This window comes from Papaver somniferum, chromosome 5, assembly GCF_003573695.1.
Source record: "Papaver somniferum cultivar HN1 chromosome 5, ASM357369v1, whole genome shotgun sequence".
Classification (NCBI taxonomy): Eukaryota; Viridiplantae; Streptophyta; class Magnoliopsida; order Ranunculales; family Papaveraceae; genus Papaver; species Papaver somniferum.
This window is the reverse complement of record NC_039362.1, coordinates 64,878,455-64,900,608: the sequence shown is the minus strand read 5'-3', so window position 1 is coordinate 64,900,608 and position 22,154 is coordinate 64,878,455. Positions and strand designations below refer to the sequence as shown.

At 35.6% G+C, this 22,154-nt stretch overlaps 1 protein-coding gene across 2 annotated transcripts; it reads left to right on the top strand.

Annotated features, from left to right (window-relative positions):
* Positions 1-8,081: 8,081 nt before the first annotated feature.
* On the top strand, positions 8,082-13,654 carry LOC113281742. 2 transcript variants are annotated; one of them, XM_026530565.1, is made up of 4 exons: positions 8,082-8,737; positions 9,370-9,605; positions 9,729-10,527; positions 11,024-13,654. In XM_026530565.1, exons 2-4 carry the CDS (start codon positions 9,372-9,374, stop codon positions 13,375-13,377), a joined length of 3,387 nt encoding a protein of 1,128 aa, XP_026386350.1. In that variant the 5' UTR covers positions 8,082-8,737; positions 9,370-9,371; the 3' UTR covers positions 13,378-13,654. The 2 variants fall into 2 exon arrangements, with proteins under 2 accessions (XP_026386350.1, XP_026386349.1); XM_026530564.1 differs by having other exon boundaries at positions 8,083-8,748.
* The last annotated feature ends 8,500 nt before the right edge of the window (positions 13,655-22,154 follow it).

Sequence of the window (22,154 nt, the reverse complement as noted above, 5' to 3'; positions counted from 1 at the left end):
GGTGGTGGTGTTGCTGGTGGTGGGTTGTTGTTCGTGGTGATAATATAATAAAATTTAAAGGTTGGCTTGATTTTTGTTTTCGTTGGGGTGATTTAAACTAATAGAAGGGTAATATAGACAGTTTATGTTAAATGGAGTTTTTGTGAACATTTTGTTTTGGTGGAGTTTTTGTGCAAAGATGTGACACTTTTGGGGTTATAACTCGCGGACCCTAAGATAAAAAGAGAAACAAAGAGTTCCAAAAAAATCCAAACTGTGGTGACCCATGACAATAAATGATAGTGATATGAGATAGATCAAAGTCTTCAAACCCACTTTTATTGATAAAAATCTATAGTCACTCTTCCATCGTACAAAAACCCCCAATTAGAGCTGTCAAACGGGCAAGCTAGGATCAACCCGGCCCTAGCTTGCCAACCCGTACTAGGGTTAGGGTCAACCCTAGCCCTAATACTATTCACGAACAAGCTCAAAACCCCAACCCTAGCCCTAGACGGGTCAACCCTGACGGGTTGGCGGGTTGGCTTGTTAATGTTATCAATTTAAAAATTAAATTTAAAATTTAGGATTGTTTAGGATTATTCATTTAGTAAAGGTCGAACCTAGGTCAATTTGGTGTTTAACTAGAAGCCCCACCACTGAGTTGTAAAGTGGACGTTTTTATTGCCACTTAATCAACGATATAGCCGGTTACGGCGCTTTAGTTTTCTTAGACAGAGAACCCTAACATCAACTAAGCATTTTACTTTTTTTTTTATCATTTTATAAGTTTAAATTAATGTGAGTAAGACTAACTCACTGTTTAAATTATGCTAATCCTTTTATCAATTTAGGACATCCCGAATAAATATGTGAAAGATGAATCTAAGTTGTAATTTAATTTATTGATTGATTATTTAAAATCTAAAAATTGTTATATTTGTTTGGGTAGATCCAAAATTAGCTTTATTTATTGATTTAAAATTAACTAATTCTAATATATGTTTGCAAATCATGGATTTTAAAGAGTTGGTGGGATTGAGGGATATATTTATTAATTTTGACGGGTTGACGGGTAACCCGCGGGTTGGCCCTAACCCGGTTTGTTTTCTAGTAGGGTTGTATATGTCAATCCTAACCCGGCCCGTTTAGACAACAAGCCAAGCCGGGCCGGGTCAACCCGCAAGCCGGGTTAGGATCAACCCGCAAGCCAGGTTATAAATTGACAGCTCTACCCCCAATTTTAAAACCATAATAACTAAAACCATGGGTCCTTTCAGATCTAGTTTTTTAAAAAATCCTAGACCCTCAATTCCCAAACAATTTCTCAAGTTACCTTAAAATATCCGCACAACACACATCTTCTCATTTGATAAAGACTAAGAATGAGGAATAGTCTTGGTAGGGTCATGTACATATTAACACCAACTAACTCTCTTTCTTAAACTTCAAAGTATTGACTAATTAATCCATATTTGCAAGTTTCATAATTACTTCACTCTAATTCTTCTTGACTAGATTTAATTAACGAGATTTTTTTTTAAATGACAGTAGGTATGTCTGGACCGTCTGGTCTTTGTTTGTCAGAAAATCTGGATTTGTTTGGAATTTTCATGGGCAAGTCAGTTTATGATATAAACACAATTTTCTCTTTTGTTGTTGGATTAGTGATGGTATTTGCCATAATAGAAAATGTCGTTGTATAAGAAATAGGGTTTCAACTTTAATTGCCTCCCATTTTATGGACGACTCCGAAAGAATTAGGGGCAATTTTTTTATTCCCAACCCATAGCCAAGGTTAAGAGATGTCCAAAAGATAAAAGAATACGTTAATGCCCTTCCATAATCGGAAGCTATTTTGTGTCCGATTGTTAATATTAATTCGGTAGTTAAGTAACACAAAGATACTACCGATTGATATAAATTTGTGCTAAATGCGCATTTGGCGCTACTATTAATCGGAAGTTAACGATAAATTCATTTACTACCGATTATAGGCTCAATCAAAATTCAAAAAAAAGGGATTTTTGTAAAATCTCATTTTGGGGCTACAATGTATTCGGTAGTTATATAAACTATTTTGACTACCGAATATGGTTGAATATTTGCACAGAGAGCCATGTACAATCGGAAGTCAGGATTTTACCTCATCTACTACCGATTATAGGCTCAACCAAAATTCAAAAAATAGATGATTTTGGCAAAATCACATTTTTGGGGCAACTCTATATTCGGTAGTTATATGCACTACCTTAACTACCGATTATGGTAGGATATTTGCAAAGAGAGTCACTGTATAATCGAAAGTCAAGATAACTTCATTTACTACCGATTATAGGCTCAACTAAAATTCAAAAAATTGAGGATTTTTGCAAAATCACATTTCGGGGCAACTCTGTATTCGATAGTTATATAAACTATTTTGACTACCGAATATGGTTGAATATTTGCAAAGAGAGCCATGTACAATCGGAAGTCAGGATTTTACCTCATCTACTACCGATTATAGGCTCAACTAAAATTAAAAAAATAGATGATTTTGGAAAAATCACATTTTGGGGCAACTCTATATTCGGTAGTTATATGAACTACCTTGACTACCGATTATGGTAGGATATTTACAAAGAGAGTCACTTTATAATTGGAAGTCAGGATAACTTCATTTACTACCGATTATAGGCTCAACCAAAATTCAAAAAATTGAGGATTTTTGCAAAATCACATTTTGGGGCAACTCTATATTCGGTAGTTATATGAACTATCTTGACTGCCGATTATAGTAAGATTTCGGTAAAGAGATCTACTGTATAATCGGAGGTCAGGATAACTTCATTTACTACCGATTATAGGCTCAACCAAAATTCAAAAAATTGAGAATTTTTGCAACATCTTATTTTGGGACTACTCTATATTCGGGAGTTAAATAACCTAAATTCACTACCGATTATGATAGCATTTTAACCAAAGGTCTACTTTAATCGCGAGTCAAGATAAAAAAATTTACTACCGGTTATAGGATAATCAAAATTCAAAAGATAAAGGATTTTATTTTGAGAATACTTTATATTCGGAAGTTATATAAACTAAATTGACTCCCGATTGTGGATTAACTTCCCGATTGTGGAAGTTATCTACCGATTGTAAAGGGTAGTTTGGCCATTAAAAAAACGGGAGATAAGGGATGGCTACATTTTACGTTTGGATGACTTTTTTTGTCTTTTTTTGTCGCCCCTTATTCTTTCGGGGTCGCCCCTAAAAATGACAGGTTTAATTGGAGTATAAAAGAGAAGATAAATGGTGGAGAAAAGGGTAATAAGGTATCTCCAACTAATCCAAATAAAGTGCCATGTACCTTAGCGTTTTCAATTGCTATAACACCAAAAACTCATCTAAATGGACAAGGAGTATTCACTTATGTTTGTAAATCTCTTTTGTTATTTGTTTTGTTACTAATGCCCCGTATCAGCGGGGAAGCACTGACACGGATACGAATACGACGTGGATATAGGGATCGACAAAATTCGAAATTATTAGGACGCGAACACGTTTATACATGTATTAAGTGAATAATTTATATATATTTACATTTAAGAAAACTCAACTTTATGCCGTTATGTTGGCCCATCGGTAGAAAAATTAGCTATTATACTAATTTCCCTAATATACTAGATTACCCAACTAGTAAAATGGAGTATAGATTTCTATGTGTGCGTCGTGTCGGTATTCCACGCGTGTTATGTGTCCGACGCGCGTCTGACACAGACACAACACCAATATTGATGTGTCGGTACTTTACAATTCATGTCCCTTGGAATCTGTTTTTCTTTTCTTTTCTTATTTATGATAAACCCAACTATTTTTTTTTTGGTCAATCAATAAATTTCAATTCATTCAAATCAACTACAAGTAGATCGCGAAGAGAAGGAGCAATAAACCGCAGAGATACCCAATTTTTTATTAGGTATAAGGTAGGGATGATGGTATATTCCGGAAATAATTCTGACCATTTGATTTGATTGTATTCTTCTTTGAAAAGAGATGCTCCTGGAAGGAAGGAGTATTTTTCCCATAAACTTGTAGATCGAATCGTTGATGTTTTTGAATCAAGGGTAGCAAGCCACAAACCAGCCATCAAAGATCGAAGAACTCGTTCCACAACGACGAAGAAAAATCGCTCCAAAACAGCGAAGAAACATGTCAAAAGACACAAAAAAATGATGTAGAAACATCTTATTCAATAAACTATTACCTAAAACTAGAAAAGAAAAAAAAATCCTTGCTCAACAAACTACTACCCAACATCTCTTCTTTTACTAAAACTCCTTACAAAAATTATGGCTTGATGCTCCCATCTGGCTTGTTGCCTCAAAGCAAAGCCTTATTTGCCCTGCCTCAAAATTGGTCATCCTTATAATTTCAGATGATTATTCAATAAGATAGTGTCCCGATTATATCCAAATCGATAAGTAAATATATCTTATAGTATTGTTCTACGTATCCGTTTTTGGAAAAAATAAAATATTTGATAAGAATTGAAGCTAGAATTCTAGAGACGCTTACCTTATTCTCCTCGTTACTATAGGTTTAGCAATAAGGGACATGATTCTTGGGTTAACATTTTACCTGGTAAAGAAGACTTCATTGATAAAAAAGCAAGGTCCAAAAAATTGTACCTCCTAAATATGGAATGTAAAAGAACCGAATACCAGTAAAAATAAAAACTCATAAGAAATTAGGGAAGTTTAAAATATCACTCTTTCTAATTAATCGTTATTTGATTGTAGGAAATATCCTTAGAATTCTTCAAAGAAAGAAGTCCAAGCGTATAGATGGTACTTGAGTATATGAAGAAGGTCATTTCCTGTTCTTGCTTTATCAGTGAAGATTCTACCATTTCGTTCATTCCAAATAGTCCAATTTTTTTTCTAGGAGGGAGCATATTCCATAATTAAACCGAGGAAGCAACAATTTTTTTCTTTTTACTAGGTCAACAAAATTATTTAATAACTAAAAAATAAAGAAGAATAGAAAATAAACCTCTATAGAATGTATACTAAACACAAAACTTCCTAGTTAAATCTCTACTCATAATAATCACCAAGGATTTTTAGTAGTTGTCTTATGATAGAATAATTCTTTATTCAATGTTTGCTCGACAGGCCGAAGTCACCATAGTACGATGGTAAAGTCATCGGGTGATGATAGTAATGACTTGAGTTCGAAACCCGCCAACACCGAGAGAACCATGTACACCACTAAATTTTTCGTTCGGAAAAACCTATATGGATAAACTTGTTATATTCAGTAGTATAGATCACCAGTTTAGATCCTACACCTGAGTTGTAGAACAGTTTTGCTTATATGATCTCAAAGATCAATCTAGTATGCACCCGAACTATATACGAACCGAACTCCACCGTTAACAAGTTTTGTAATTTATATTTCAAGATACTAATTCACAAAAATAAATCTCGTAGGTTTTATACAATTCTGATCTTAAAAAATGTCTAGGTTTTTAGCGTATTACTTGTGATATTTCTATTATAGAGATAAATAACATAATACGGGGGGAAATAACACAAGACACCAGGAAATTTTTTTGAGGAGGAAAACTACAATGTGCCCGGGGACCTAGTCGAGAACGTAAACACCACACTTTATTAAGCCGCAGAATCTAGCCTACCATCAGATTTAAGACTGAAATGTATTTGAGACTAAATCGACCCTGCGAGCAATTTAGCTTCAGTTGTGCTCCTTATGTCTCTTAAATCTCGCAAGACCCTACATAATACAATTCCCCTAGCTGACGTCCTTTACAGGCCCATGAGATCGCTTCAGCTTAAGTATTGATTATTCCGCCTCTAATAGAAAGCCTTTTTGATTTCCTTCATAAAGATATTCAATCAAGGTGATGAAAACATATATGCTTATGATAAAGCTTCAAGGAAAAAAGGTATCAAACAAACTCAACAGTTAGGACAACTTGCTCTCTTCAAAATTTATAGGGATGCCTAATCGATTCTACTTCACAAGAACAATGGAAACAAATCAAACCAAAAGTGATTAAATATATTTCTTGTGGAATCACAAAGTCTGAAGTGAATAGTACTTTGTGATTTTTATTTATCTTGTTCCTGATCTATAGTTCAGAAACGACAATAATCAATAAGAACGAGATTCATATAACAAAGAACTATAAGTAAAAGATAGTCTGATCGGCCTTCACAAATCCCTTAATGAAGTCTTTCAAATTCGTAACCTAATACAGTTTCACCAGAGGAAACCTAGGTTTTTTAGAGGACTGCCGCAACTAGCACAAGAAAGTGTCAGGATTGAGATTTTAGTATACGAAAATCCTTTATTTATATTGATGAACATGGCTTGGTATCTTACAAACAATGCTAGGTTTGTGAACTAGTTTTCATGTTTACGTATTGCTTTGTAACCAAGCGAACTTAACTTCTCCATATAGATTATTCATGTAAACATGTGAGAAGTCTGTTTGATTCATGAAGAAGAAATATGCAACCGCATATATTAGTCGAAATACAAGTTACGCACCAGAGAACAATGGTTAAGTTGTTCTAGAACCGACAAGCATAAACTGGAGTTTTATATCACAAGACCAAAATCAATTAGCAAACTATACAAAACAGTTCGTGAATAATTAGTCGCATCATAACATAAAACCATTTTGTATTTGGTAAGTTCACGAACTGTCTAAAACAATTTGTATACTCAAATATAAAAAATATCCAGAAAAACTTTCAAGAACAACCAATTCGCGAAATGTATACTCAATTCGTCAACTATTGAAAGAAAGGTTATCAAGGAACATCTCAAAATCAACCAGTTCGCCAACTGACAAAATCAGTTTGCGTACCCGACTTGATATTTAATTCATCAAGTTTTAAATTTATAAGTTCAAGTTTGTGAGCTGAGTAAATCAGTTCATGAGCATAAACTAACTTAAATCAAGATATAAATCAACTACCATGCTCTATTCCAAGATCGAGACCTGCTCTGGTAGATTATAAATCAAGATAATGTTTTGTCAACCAAATTTGACAACAACTTGATATATCAAAATTTATGAGTTTGACCGGACGATACTCTGACAGTTGCACTGTCTATTTTCTTCTTAGCCAATTTTTTGGTTTTTATCCTTGTTCTTCTTATCCTTCTTGTTTCCTTCTTGAGTTAACACACTTTTACGTAGAGGAGAAAACTTATGGACATATTCACGTGTTGTCTGGTCGGATCGAGGTCAGACGTTGGTATCAAGGAGAATTAATTTCTTCGATAATTTATTTACAAAATTTTTAAAGGAAAAGTTCAAAATTTATTTATTACCAAAAAGAAGCTCATGGAAGGACGGCGTATAACCTGACGGTCAATTTCTTGTTGCCAATATATGAAGTATGTTTTGACCGTTTTTTTACTAATTTATTACTGCCATAATTGTGTCATAAAGCGCATTAATTCGACCTCCTCTAAACATCCTATAAAATCTACCTTGCGCTTCACTTCCTCTTTCATCCCAATGTGAATTACTATCCTCTGCATTCCTTTTCCTTTCCCTTGCTTCAATCATCGTGTGTGAAGCTTCATTCGTTTAGTATTTACTTTCTTCTTTTATACTGTGCTGCGAAGTTCTAAAAAGTGAATCGTGAGAATGTTATCTACAGTTAACAACAAACAAACAGTCTAATCACAAACATAATCGTTTTGCGAGGTTTTTAGCATTACTCTTTCCAGGTATGATTTTATAAATCTCCATTAATACTATTTATTAACCGGATAGTTTTATCTAATTTGTAATTATTTTTTTTTGGAAATAAGTAATTTAACTAGTTTCGCAATCATATGTCTAAATTCGCCCATTGTTGGAAATACGTAATACAACTAGTTTTGCTATGGTATTGTTGCCATTTTCCCCCCTAGATGCAAAGTCCTGCCCTGCGGAGAAAAGTCGAGGTGTAGGGAGGCTCGTAAGTGAAATTTGTTTGTTACTGTAATAAGAAAAAAAAAACAATAAATGAGTTGGGGGTATTGTTTTTATTTGAGTATTAAATTTGTGTACCCAAAAGCAAGGAAGGTGGAGAGAATCTAGAAATGCTCCATTTCTTCTCCTTACACTTCCTAAAAAAAACCCAGAAATAAAAAAGAAAAAAGATTTTCTCATCAGAAAAAAATAAAAGAGATTTCATTTCACAAAAACAGAAGAATAAAAGGAGACTAGATGTTGACAAATTTCATGTCACTATTCTTCTTCTTAGAACTTCTTCTTCTTCTTCTTCTTCTTCTTCTTCTTCTACCTAGTTGGTTTATTATTGTGTTTGTAGATTTTTCTTATCTAGGATCTCTCTTTCTCTCTATTACCAACAACACTCTCTGCCCCACCACCACTACTAGATCAAATAAATAACTTAGAATTTTTCCAGATGATGAAGAAGAAGATCTAAATTTTAAGGTTCTTCTTCTTCTTCTACAACTTCAATGGTCTCCTCCTCCTACTACTGAAATAACCCAACACCACCACCTCGTTTTTTTCGCTCTGTTTCATTAAAATTGTTTGTCTTTTCTCTCTCTTTCTATAAAATTCTCTGTATTATTCTTATCGTAGTAGTAGTGGTGGACCAAGACTGTGAATTTTTTATAAGACAGAGACTTGGAGTTTGAATCCGTTGACATCATATCTATCTCATGTAATTCATTATATTGATTCAAGGATAGCTGCTTGATTCACTTAGAAGATGTGAGTTTGAGGTAATTTTTATATAATTCAGGTTGTTTAGGTTTGTTTTATATTCTTTTACAAAGATTGAGATTTGCTTGTAATTATAGGGTTCATGTTATGCATTTCAATTGTTTGTATGATTAAGTTTATTCATTTATGGATGAGTATTTATGTTTTGTGATTATTAACGTTTCTCTTTTTCATAAAAGGATTCTCTTTTTTGGCTTCTCATAATAATTTTGCTTCTTTTTTTTTTCCCCACAAAGATTTGATTTTTTTCGTGAGAAATTGGGAAAGTTTATGTGGGATTTTCAATTGGGGTTCTCTTAGATTACCGGCTTCAATTGTGTTGATTGAAACTTGGTTTGGGTTGAATCTTTAGTCATATGCATTCTACTGTTTAGACTCAAGGTATGTGCTGCTAGCATTGTGTAAATTGAAGCTGCTTTGAATTTTATTTCACTCGAACACACTATGTAAGAATCACAAAGAAATATGTTATAACTTATTGTGTTTGTTTATTTGTTGGCAATATATTTGATTCATGTCTCTAAGTGTTCGACATAGAGAACCTTTGGTTTTAGCCACACACTAAGTACATTATATGATTTGGATATGATTACTAATAAGATACGCGGCATTGTTGGTAGGAATGGGAACGGAAATCCAGTGTAAAAGCTTTTCTCCGGTATTTCACTCCATGAGGGATCTTAATGAGGACGCAAATAGTGGAAGTTGGCCTGTATATTATGATGATAAAATGCTGAAGAACGAGCAATACTACAACTGCTTTGTGCCTAGGTCTGAAATGAATGGATATGCAGATTATGATAAAGAAGTACTGAAGCAAACAATACTTGAGCATGATAATGTATTCAGGAAACAGGTACATTTTGGTTTCTGTAGTGTTTGTCGAGTTAATACGTCTTATTTTTAATATCTGATTGACCTGTTCAACATGATTATTGGCCATTTCTTTAACTTGGTTTTTTTTTTTTTTGTCAATCAGGTCTACGAATTACACCGTTTATATAAAACACAAAGGGATTTGATGAACGAGTTTAGAAGGAAAGAGTTACAAAAGTATTCAAGACCAACAGAGATATCACAGTCAAGCAGTCCATTTTCATCTCACACACCGTCAGAAGATGTTAAAATGTTGCAAGTACCCAACTTTCCTTTGGTCAGCCCTAATTGCAGTAGACCCTGTATATCAGGCGCTGAGAGCATGCAGTCTCCTTCAACTTTTTTAAAAGAGAGTAGTGTGCCTGTCACTCCAAATGCAGTACAGAATGGAAGCATTTATAAAGAAGGTGACATATCAAAGTCCAAGTCTAAACAGGTGGCGAGAAAAATGTTTGACCTGCAACTTCCTGCAGATGAGTATGTAGACAGTGATGGAGAGCAAAATGGAGAGGAAAAAGGTTTTCAATCATCTTCTGTGGCAGCTTATCCTCCCAAGTTAAATAGTGGGTTTGGATCTGGTTTAGGTACGAAGCTGTCTCTCGGCAATGGAGTGAGCCTTGATTGCCAAAGAGATGGCTCACTTGTATCGAACAGGCTTGGGTTGGCTGATTTAAACCAACCCCTACAAGTTGACGAGACAATACCTTCGGCTCTGGTTGGATTTTCGGGGACTGCTGTTTCTCACCATGGAGGTAATCAAGGACAACAGCAACCTACAAATTCAAACTACCCAGGTTTTCCTCGGGAATTTTTCCTAACTGCACAGAGTAGCAGTTCACACCAGACTGATATACATTTAGAGAATGAGGGAAAAAGAGAACAACCATATAATCTTGAAGCTGGTTAGTACTCTTTGCTTATATTGCATCAACACAAGGTTAAAAAAAATGAAATTCCTATTTCATTTGACATTTATCAAGTTGTCTTGTGCTTTAAATTGAACATAACAGGGTTTTGCAAGAAAATATTGGATGCACAACATATTCCTCTAGTGACATGAAGTTTGTCGTGAATGTTTTTTCTTCTTTCTGATGATGTAGTTGGCCTATTTGGGGTTCTCTAGTTTGCCTTGACATATCATAGATAGATTCTTTATATGTTATGATTAAACAGGTTGTAAGTAGCAAGTACTGAACTCAGACAAAACAAAAAACATACTTTATTGCATCCGGTAATCGTTTAATGCCTTTGATTAGGTTTGACTAGTGAGTCAAAAAAAGAAAAAGATCAATTTCTATATTAGCGTTGCAAAAATTGGCAAAAAAATTTGTTTGACTCTTCTGTCTTGTCATCATATTCTAACGATGGTTGCTTTTATGTGATCTTCTCCTTGTACAGGACCAAGTAGAGAAAATTTCGACTCTTTTCGTTTACAGAAGTTACCTGCACAATCCTCTTCACCAAAGATTGGTTTTACAATGAGTCATGAATATCCAGCATTTTCTGTATCTGACTCTCACAAGAGACAACCATGGAGAGAAACAGCAGCTCGTGGCTTAGAAATCCCTGAAAGTAGTCAGAGTCACTCCAAGTATTTGGGATCAGCCCTTGAACCTCGTATACCCACTTCATATCAATGTGTTTCTCAGTCTGAGAACATTGCTGAATCTTCTTCAGTATCTTCTTGGATAAAGCCGATAAATAATTTTCACGAGAAGTCAACAGAGGTTAGAGCTCTTCGTTGCCTAAACTCATCTTCTCCATCTAGTAATAGTTCTAAATCGTCAGTCCAGAACCCAGTAGTTGTTGGAAACGGGTGGCATTTTAATAACAGCCCTAAACCAAACTCTAGTTGTGGAAATGAAAGCACCTCTAAGAACGGGTTTTACCACGGTTGCCAGGCAGAATACAGCGCATCTAAGGTTCCCTTCCGCTCGACTCGTTTTGATTTCCTTAATGGTAATATCAGCAATAATTCGGCTTCAGAACAGTACGAGAATCATAGCCCCACAAAATATTTTAGGGGTCTAGAATGTGTGGATGTGAAGTCTGCAAAGGGTGTGAACTTGAATTTGGCTGTTCCTAATGGGTATCAAGATGAAGCAGTTCGGCGACATGATGTTGTGATCATCGATGGTGAGGGGAAGAATGGAGACCGACCAACTGGGTTACCATGGAAAAGAGCAAAGGTAGCGTGTGAAAACAGATCTACCATTGATAGAGCAGCCCGACAACAGGATCTTGTGATTATAGATGGTGAGGGTAAGAATGAAGACCGGCCACTGGGATTACCATGGCTGAGAGCGAATTTAACAAGTGAAGACAGACCTACCATAGATGGAGTAATTCGGCAACATTCTGTGATTATAGATGGGGAGGCGAAGAATGAAAATCGGCCATTGGGGTTACCATGGCTGAGAGGGAAATTAACATGTGAAAATGGGCCTACTTTAGGAAAGGGACATCCCAATATAACAGGATTGAGTTCCTCTAATCAAGCTACCATTAAAGCAGTTGAGGCGGTTAATTTTTCTACCTCGACCTTGTTTCAGAACTTTAATTCGTCTTCATCTACTAGTGAATCTTGGAGTCTCAGAGGGGGTGATGGCCAAGACATTCGAAACATTCTGGGAGTTCCAATGTTCGACAAGTCTCATAGTTCCAAGTACCAAAACGTTTTTGCATCTCCCGCCAAGTGTCAGTTCCCCCCTAAAGTGGAAGAGACTCAGAATAGTGGGAAAGTTCTTTTTGACATCAACTTGTCTGAGGAGCCTGAATCCAGCTCAAGGCTGTCATCATCTCATAATCTGAAAGGTTTAGACATGAACAGGTCTGGTTACAGAAATGATTTTAATCTGAACTTAAGTCTAGACGAGGAAGAAAACTCAGCCGTACCTTATATTCCTGAACCTACAGTGAAGATTGCAGTTGAGATAGATTTGGAGGCACCAGCAGTGACCGAGAATCTGGAGGAAAATCCTCTCCATGGTGACTGTTCATTGAATCAAGTGGAGAGTAATGTTCAGTCATCAGCGACTAAAGACCCTCAAATGGAACTTGAAAGAATAGCATCGGAGGCTATAGTCATGATTTCTTCATCAGCAAAATTTTCAGATAATTCTACTTTGAAGTCATCTGAAGAATCTCTCAAGGACTCTCTGAGTTGGTTTGCAGATGTAGTTTCTGCCATGGCTGGTCTTGAGATCGGAGCAAAAGATCACGAGGAATCTTCTTGCGAGAGTGATTACTTCGAGTCGATGACGTTAAAACTGACCGAGACAAAATTAGAAGAGTTGCCTTGTCAAATTTGGGTACCCGATAATCATAAAGAGGAGGAAGTAGTTAATTGTGCAGTGCCGACCCGACGCCGAAGAGGTCAATCAAGGAGAGGGAGACAGAAGAGGGATTTTCAAAGAGATATTCTTCCAGGTCTTGTTTCTTTGTCTCGGCATGAAGTGACTGAAGATCTTCAAACATTTGGAGGGTTAATGAGAGCGACCGGTCACTCTTGGCAGAGCAGTTTAACAAGAAGGAATGCTTCTAGAAATGGTTGGGCCCGGGGAAGGAAGCGGACACAGGGCCCCGCTCCTCATCCTCCTCCTCCTCCTCCAATGGTGATATCCCCTCCCCCGAAAGAGCAAGCTAATAACATAGACGTTACAGAGAGAAGCTTAAAAGGGTGGGGGAAAACGACTAGACGACCGCGAAGGCAGAGACTTCCAGCTGGTACACCTCTCCCTCTAACTCACTAGGCATAACAGGGAGAGCACATATATTCTTCAATTTATGGTTCAGAGAAATTTATAGAGGGAAATGAAAAATGGGTTAGGATTTGATTCCATGGCTCATTGGGAGGTTGAGAGAGTGGTGTAGTGTTGAGCTGTGGAGTGAGATTATTGATCTCCTTCCAGCAAAAGAAAAGAAGAGATTATTTATCTCCTCCCTTGTACATTATCTGCCCTAAAATGTAGGGTCCAATTTATGTTGATTGAGTGTTGAGTTCAATTAATAGTTTGTACATTTCATAAATCAGTGTTTTACTGACATTCCTTATCTTCTTACAAAAAGCTACTACTGGGTACATGTTCAACGAGGTAGACAAGGTTTCCGTTATTGTAAGAATGTTCCCGGATTATCTGCGCGCCCTCGAGAGAGGAAAAACAAAAGCCTCTTGTTGGTGGGCTTCTGCATTCTAAATCACATCACAGAGTTGTTTAGCCTAAAAAGGATACCCAAACTAGAATTACCGCGTGAGAACAACCCACATGGTCTTTTGAAGGCTTAAATGCATTGCTAGAAATGGAGATTTCCGACTTGATAAAAGAAGCCATTTGAAACAAATTATCCCGTCATTAATGGCCACTGAAGTAGCTAGTAATGGGATGGTAAGTCCTTCAACAGCAACCTGAGAACCTTTATTCGTTCCACAGCCTGCTCCCACTCCCACTCTCAGTAATTAGGAGTATCATCATTATATGGGAGTTTGTGAGCCACTGTCATACGCTCTTTCGAAAATTTTGTCACCAATCTCTCTTTCTCCAGAAGACTAGAGCATAGAAGAGTATGGCAAAGAAATTGATCAGAAGAAATATGGCAAACAAATATATTCAGGGTAAGTAGAATCTAGCTAATTCCGTTCTGTACTTCAGCTAAAATTGTGGAATGTACTAGTGGTGATTCATCACATGCGTCGGAGAGCAGCAAATTTACGTTTTGTATATGCTCCTCGGTCAGTGTCTTTGTATGGCGTTTATTATTCGGAAAATGGGTCATTTGTCCAAATATTTTAAATCACTGTTAAAATGGACGAGTAAAAAATAGTTTGGGTGAAAGCCAAAAAAAAAATAGTATACCTTAAATTTAAAAAATAGCAAGGATGAAACTGGATACATCCTGTGTAAATTAAAAATAAGAAAAAAATATTTGAAAATGGGCACGATGAAACTGGTTACATCCTGCATATTTTTACATTTTTGTCCATTTAAACAGTATCAAAATCTAACTGTCCATTTCACCCAGGAATTATTGATTTTGGTCTTTTTAACCAATTTTGTGTTTATTATTAGAACTAGTTGCTATCCCCGTGCAGCGCACGGGCCTAGTTATTTTGTAGAGAAAAGGTACGTTTTGGTGCCAATTAATAAAACTAAAAATATTAGAAGTATTCAATTACTAAAGTGGTAATATTAGAAGTAGCTAATTAACAAAACTAAAAATAGAGACTAGAGAGTAACAAAAATTAATTAAAAATAAAATTTAACATACATAGAATTTATAGATGTCTCTTAATACGTTTACAAGTAACTTCTTTCGATTGATATAGTGAATCTGCAATATAATAGAGCAGATAATATGCTCCTTTGTGCTCACTTGGTACCCGTAACCACCATTTCTCTATTATCTGCAATATAATAGAGCAGATAATATGCTCCTTTGTGCTCACTTGGAACCCGTAACCACCATTTTTAATAGCGACGAACGTAATAACCTGTTTTATAGTTGATATACAGCGAATCTGCTATGCTCTCTTGTGCTCTGCACCAAATGTTGTGGTACCTGTGGAATCCAAGACCACCATTTTCTGTCGTAATTAGACCAATTTAAATAAATCTAATGGCTGAAGTCTGAGAAGATTCATAAAATTTGTAAAAGAACGCCCCTCCTTTTATAGCATATGAGACAAAAGGAATTTCTGATTTGATTTTATACATACACAGTTCAGGTTGTCTAACTAGGTAAGCTATCAATGTTATGGTGTTCATGATCTAATCAACTTACCATCATCTTTGCAAATCTAGGTACCAAATTCATCCTGCAAAAATATTTTTTTAACGTTCAGCCAAATGATTATTTTTTTTACAACACGGCTTCTATTTTGTCAAAATTAAAATTTATTATCTTGATTTAAACAAAACAACAGTAATTGAATATGGAACTCTTATATTGAACACCAAATTGGTAGTCTTACCTTTATGGTCAGTCACTCGTGATAATTTCACCTCTATCTAATGATGGGTTCTTACTCATATACACAGTCACGCGTGCTTATTTAGATAGATACCGTGGAACTAAAACCCGAGTATGAAGTTGTGTGTGGTAGATATATGGATGCTTATCCATCTTGGATAGATACCGTGTAGTTGCGTTTAGAGTACATGAGATGTAGTTTCATAAACAGGCATATGACTACATTATTTAATAGTAATACACAAAAATTGAAGGAGGAACTAAAACCCAAGGATCACAAATAGCTTCTACTTCATCAATCATGAATAACTACATCGTGATCACTGCTCTATGTTAACAGCAGTAGTACGTTCATCAAACAATAAGAAAAAAATATCAAAACCCTAAATAAACTAAATGGGTTCAATACAATCATCACCTTTGAAATTTAGTTTTTTTAAAATTTAATTTTTTAAACTGTAAGACAACAGAAAGAAGAAAGTATTTTCAGCTGTGTAGGATTTCATAAGAGAAAAAAGGAAGAGAATTCCCGTGAAAGGGGACAAAGACACCTAATTTGCTAGTGGTCTAAACAATTACCCCAACCATGATCCTGCAATATTTGATTTCCTAAGGATCGATATTAGTAGATTTTGTTATTCCTAATAATCAATAAGGGAGGGGTTTCTTAAAGCAAAAACAGTCCCTGTAAAAATTACTGAGATTATAAGTACAAACCGATAGGAAGTAAAATAAAAGTTAGGGTTTACGAAAAGTCCCAAAAAACAAAATAAAAAGTAAAGAGATTATATGTTTACAAACCGTAGTGCTTGAGCGATTTCCTACACCATCTGAGCAGACATACTTCAGGATCAAGAGCGTGAATCTGTAAGAAAGTTTGATGGTGAATTTTTGTTGTTGTTATCAACATAAAATAAGATCGATCTGCCGCATAGAGAACTGCAAAAAATAAAACAAAGGGTTAGGGTTTACTGATTAAGAAAAAGGGGTTAGGGTTTATCAATAGAGAACTGGCTTTAGTTATTTACCGGTTTTCAAACAAATTCTACCTATAAAAAAAAAGAAACCACAACAACTAATAATCAGAACAGAGAGAGGAGGAGGAGATTGCTGATTAGTGTTTGTGTGAAGTAGCAGAGGGAATTGTTTTCATAGATGGTTGAGACGCAAGCCTCGATTTTTTGTTTTTTTTTTAGGTTCGAAGCCCGGGGGTACCAAATTTATGGTGCGTAAAAACTGGAATACGATGGTGATATTTGTGGGGTGAAAAAACTGGAATACGGTGGTGTTCCCGGTGGAAATATTAGTGGTGTGAAAAAACCGAAGGTTCTTATTGGTTGAAATATTCTCCGGTGGGGCCAGAAGTTCTAAAAAGAGAGCTTTGTTCAGCTTTTAACCACAACAAAGGAAATTCACCTGAAATCATATTATTAATAGTCAAGTCTGTTTGACTAAAGTCTTACTGTCACACACTTCTCTGTTACGTGTGTTCTTATTTAGTTTCGGTATATGTAACTTGTAATAAATTTTGTCTGTTAAGACATTACGATTCTATTCAAGATATTATTCCCTTTCTCAATAACTTTGACATGGTATCATTCCGCTACGATACAAATCAACATTAATCAAAAAAATTAATTTTTGCTATGTTATTCTTAAAATTTCTTCAAATATTCATCTTATCTATATCATTCTATTTAACAATTTTTCTCAATATTTTTGTTTCAATACCCAAACTAAGCTTTCCTGTTCGTCAATCTTGATCTATGTTCTTGATTAATCTTTAGTCGATTCTTTCATTTCTATGGTTATGAAAACAAGACAACAACCAATTACAACTTAAAATATGTATACTTCTTCTGCTTTTGTTGATTCTCTCAATTTCACATTACTTTTCACAAATATCACTAATTTTGTATCCTGAAGTTAGATTACAAAAATTTCTTACTCTGGAAAGATCAGTTTGAGCCAATTTTGATTTCAACTGATCTAGATGGGTATACTGTTGGGGAAGTGCAAGAACCACCAACTCAAATTCAATCTGATGGTGTTATGATTCAAAATCATTTCTGCATATAATAGAGAGATTCCATTTACTTTTGCTGAAATTAAAGCTAGGTTGTTGAATCATGAACAATGGCTTAGTCATCAACAACTAGAACCGTCAAGTGCCTTTGATTCTCAGAATGCATCTGCTTTTATAGAAGAAATATGCACAATGGTCATAATGTGTTAGATCATTGCTCGGTCGAACTCATAAGTGTTTCTATCTCAAGATTGTTGTCAAATTTAGTTGTCAAAACTATAACTTGATTTCTAGTCTACAATTAGTTAAGTCTCGGATTAGGATAGAAGTGTAGTTGAGAAACAGACATCGCGGCAGTCATCATTGCGTTCTACCGCTTGAAGGCGAAGATCAACCAAAACTTTTGGAGAACTTCTTCAACAAAAGGTAAGCAAAGACTGAACCACCTATTTCTCAAGTTATATTCATCTTTCTATATATGAGACGATGTCGCATAACAAAATAGACTATCATAAGCATATCAAGAATTTCGAGTCAAGATTCATCTTGTAAATAGTTCTCGAAATATGACTAAGCTTAATGAACATTTTTCATACTTGATGAATTTCGGTTAAGAACAATTTATTGTTCGCAATCAAGATCATGACTCAAGTTTATCGTTTGAAAATAGCCTGGAACAACGATATGTGTTATTGATGTTATTCAGGAATATTTCAAATCGATCTAGAGAAATATAGAACTACTATAGATTCGGATATAAGACAGTGTTATCAGTCTTACAAACTGGGAAAAATGTTACAATTCTGAAGTCATATTACATGTACTCGTACACGTGCAAAGTAGCTACATGTCGACAAGAAGATTTTTGGTACGCATATCCTTATCACATCCTGTAAAAATTTGTTAGATCGTGAACCAGATCGGTATGCATACCCGTATGCAAACCAAAAAGGAACTGTGGTCATGGAACCGGTTTAGTATCCATACCGGTACATGTACCAGAAAAGTTCTATGTTCTGGAACTCGGTTTGTGTATCCATACCGGTACGCATACCAAAATAGTTATGTGGACTCCGGAACCAGTTATAGTCTTAAGGTACACATATCGGTACGTATACCTAAATAGTTTTGTGAACTCCGGAACATGGTTGTGCTGAAAGTATACAAACCGGTACACGTACTGTGACTGACTTGACTCACGAACGGCTATGGTATTTGTACTTTGTACATCTACTAACCATGTCGATTAAATTCTTATGCACTTCTCCAAGATAATTTGCATTTGAATAATCTCTAAAAACACCCTAGACATATTTGATCACTTGATTGTGTTTCGAGTTAAGTCTTAAGTGTTTATGAAAATGCTGAAGCTTATAGTTTAGTTGGATAGCTTCAGCTAACCATTCATGAGCGTGGTCTTATACACAGTTCGGCTACGGTTCATCCTAACCATTTGAGTGTATATCTTGTTATGTAAATCAGATTCAGAGATTCATCTAACGGTGGATATTGATTGCTTGGTTCCAAAGATATCTTAGCTTAAACCAAGAACAACCTATACTTTAAATGTTTATAAAAGGGGAATTATAAGCAACTGGGATCTTTGAATCCCAACACTACTTTTCTTGGTGTGTCCTAGTTATAACTAGGGTTGTCCTCTTCCTAAAACCCTTTTAGGGTTTAGCGACTACAAAGACTTAATTGGGATTCGTGAAGCCAGGTCCATCTATTTTTTATCTTGATAACTCGAGTATCCTGATCTTGTTCGATTGTTGAGCCGCTCACTTAAACAAGATAAATAGAAATCATCAAAGTTCTTTTGTCTCAAACTTTGTTGATTCCACAAGTTTTATACTTGTGAGGTGAATAATAATCTAGGTTGTACTTCGGGTTGCATAAGTCCGGATTTTGAGGTTAGCTAGACTTTGTCTATTCCTATCGATTTTCATCACCTTGATCAAAATTTTTAATCGTAAAGGAAATCACATATAGGCTTAGCTGTGGGAGGCAGATTGGTTTAAAGTTTTCAATTGATTTGAAGCACCTCTTAGTTGGTGTGACGTCAGCTAAGGGAATCAATAGCACGGAGTCCTGCTGGGATTCAAGAGGTGTAAGGAATGCGACTGTAACTAAATTGTTTGGAGGGTTTAATTCGGTTTCAACTACATTCCAAGCCGAAGTTAATTGGTAGTAGGCTAGTGTCTGTAGCGTCTTAATACAGTTTGGTATTCAATCTGGACTAGGTCCCGGGGTTTTTCTGCATTTGCAGTTTCCTCGTTAACAAAACTTCTAGTGTCTGTGTTGTTTCTTTTCTGCGTTATATTGTTTATCTTTATAATTGAAATATCATGATAGACGCATTTATGTGTCTATTTTGTTCTCAATGTTCTGTATTGTTAGACTCGATTAAATACTTATTGTGTTATTTTATATTTTTGTAGATGTTTTTGGAAAAATAAGCTCTTGCGGAGAAATTGGCTCGAAAAGTGGTGTTTTACACCCTAGGATAGAGTACTAAAGACACCCCAGAAATGCACCGGAGGAACCCAGAAAAGTGTTGGAAACACCCCAGAAAAATTACTAAAGGAACCCCAAGGGACATGTGTTATTCAGACTCCAGCAACGGATAAGGGGGCGACCACTGGATAAGGGGTGACCTTCTTAACAAATTCAAAAAAATATTTTGGCGGGAAAATATTTGCTCTTCACTGGCAGATTTTCTCGATTGCATTTGGACGTGATTTTGTGCGATTCAATCGCTGAAACTTTGTGGAAAGATGTAATATATCATAACAGAGCTGGTATGGGTGATTGTTTCGACTGAATTTGGCTGGATAATCACGTGGAAGAAATCAGGGAAACACGGGTTTGAAAATGATATTCACGGATTTTCAGCAAGTTTGATGTGTGCTGCTCGTGTTTGGATGACACTTAGTCATTGGAGATGCGTGTAGAAGCTAAATAAGGGAGTATCAGAAGCTGTTCACGCGTGGAGAATCATTTCAGGGAAGAAAATATTCGGAAAATATTTTCTTTTAACACCGAGTAATGGAGGATCATGGAGAGTTAATGAGCGTGATTTCTTGTCGCTGTTGGGTATAAATAGGTTTCCTGGGTGTCCTAGAAGGGGTGTCGAGAGTCTGGGGGGCTGAGGAGAGCTCATGAGCGAGAAATCAAGAGTTGATGAAACTCTGTTTCTGCTCCTGCTGATGATGAAGAACACCAAGAACACGAAGAACAGACTCGCAGGGACAGTCGTTTATCAACAGTGAAACAGACTCACAGGCGTGGGTCGTAGGTGTGGGTCTTAGAACCACAACGACAATAGCACTTCTCTTTTATCGTTCTTTTGTGACGCTTCCTCTGGGTCGCACATTAGCTGTTTACACCATTTTCTCTTCTTCTCTTCATTGTAAACACCATTTGAGCAATAAATAAATATTTTGAGCGTGTTTTTATCATGATGAGCTAAACCCAACACTGGGACGACGGAGGAGGGTGAATTTCATACACGGGTAAATTTATTTTATTCTTTTTTATGACTTTTGCATTAATTTAAAATTGAAATATGATTTGAATTAATTGGTTGTTATTTAATTTGATGATGTATGCTTAGCTTAGGTGTTTTGATACATCATTCTTAGGACTTACAATCGATGTTTTGAGAATTTATCTTGGCAAAATCAGAGTCCATGTTAATTTTATTGAGTTTTAAATTGTCAAAGAATATATGAATGAACCCTGTGTAGTGAATTCGGCCAAATCCTTAGTCCCAGTACCTCTCGCCCATTGTTAATATTTTTGTATATATATTTTTATTAAATCTAAAGTTACATTTCCTTCACAAGTCTAAAACGAATCTTTTTACCACTATCACTACAACAAATTTTGAAAATTCAATCAAATTTTGGCGCCGCCGACGCGGATTTGTGCTTAAGTAGAATTTTTAGGTTTTTATTATTTTTTATTATTCCATTTGTTCTTTTTACGTCTCTTTGGTTGTGTCTTTGTATTACAGGTTTGAAGTTGGATACTAAAGACCTTGGAATCAAAGCTTAAATCTAAAAGAGAAGGAAAAAAGACAAAGCAAAAAAATAAAGAAAAAAGAGAGAGAAAAAAAAGAGAGAGATTTTTTTATTTATTTTTTATTTTTAAGAGACTTTCCATTTTTTTTTTGTAATTATTATTATTATTTTTTGTATTTTTTTTCATTGGACTGTACTTTGGACAATTTATTTTAATTTTAAACCTTACGGAAGGGTTATATAAAAAAAATTTAAATATAAACTGTTTGCAGGGAAGGACGACGATTACAATATCGTCTCGGCCCCTCGGGTTCGCACACTGACACCGGAATCAGTGGCCCGAGTCGACTACAACGGTTCTTCGCCCGTCTGGTACGGGAGGTAACCTTCTAAACACCCGCGAATCTCCTGTCAGCGGGTTTACTGTCTGCCTTAAGGTGATTATATGTTGAGGACTGAACCGGCTGATTTAATTTCCTAGTAAAGGGCAAGAACTTGCCATATAAGATAA

Excerpts from the sequence above, each read along its gene's own strand:
- LOC113281742 (XM_026530565.1), top strand. The coding sequence starts at position 9,372 with ATGGGAACGGAAATCCAGTGTAAAAGCTTTTCTCCGGTATTTCACTCC. Across the intron at positions 9,606-9,728 it reads ATAATGTATTCAGGAAACAG|GTCTACGAATTACACCGTTT; the intron begins GTACATTTTGGT and ends TTTGTCAATCAG. Across the intron at positions 10,528-11,023 it reads ACCATATAATCTTGAAGCTG|GACCAAGTAGAGAAAATTTC; the intron begins GTTAGTACTCTT and ends CTCCTTGTACAG.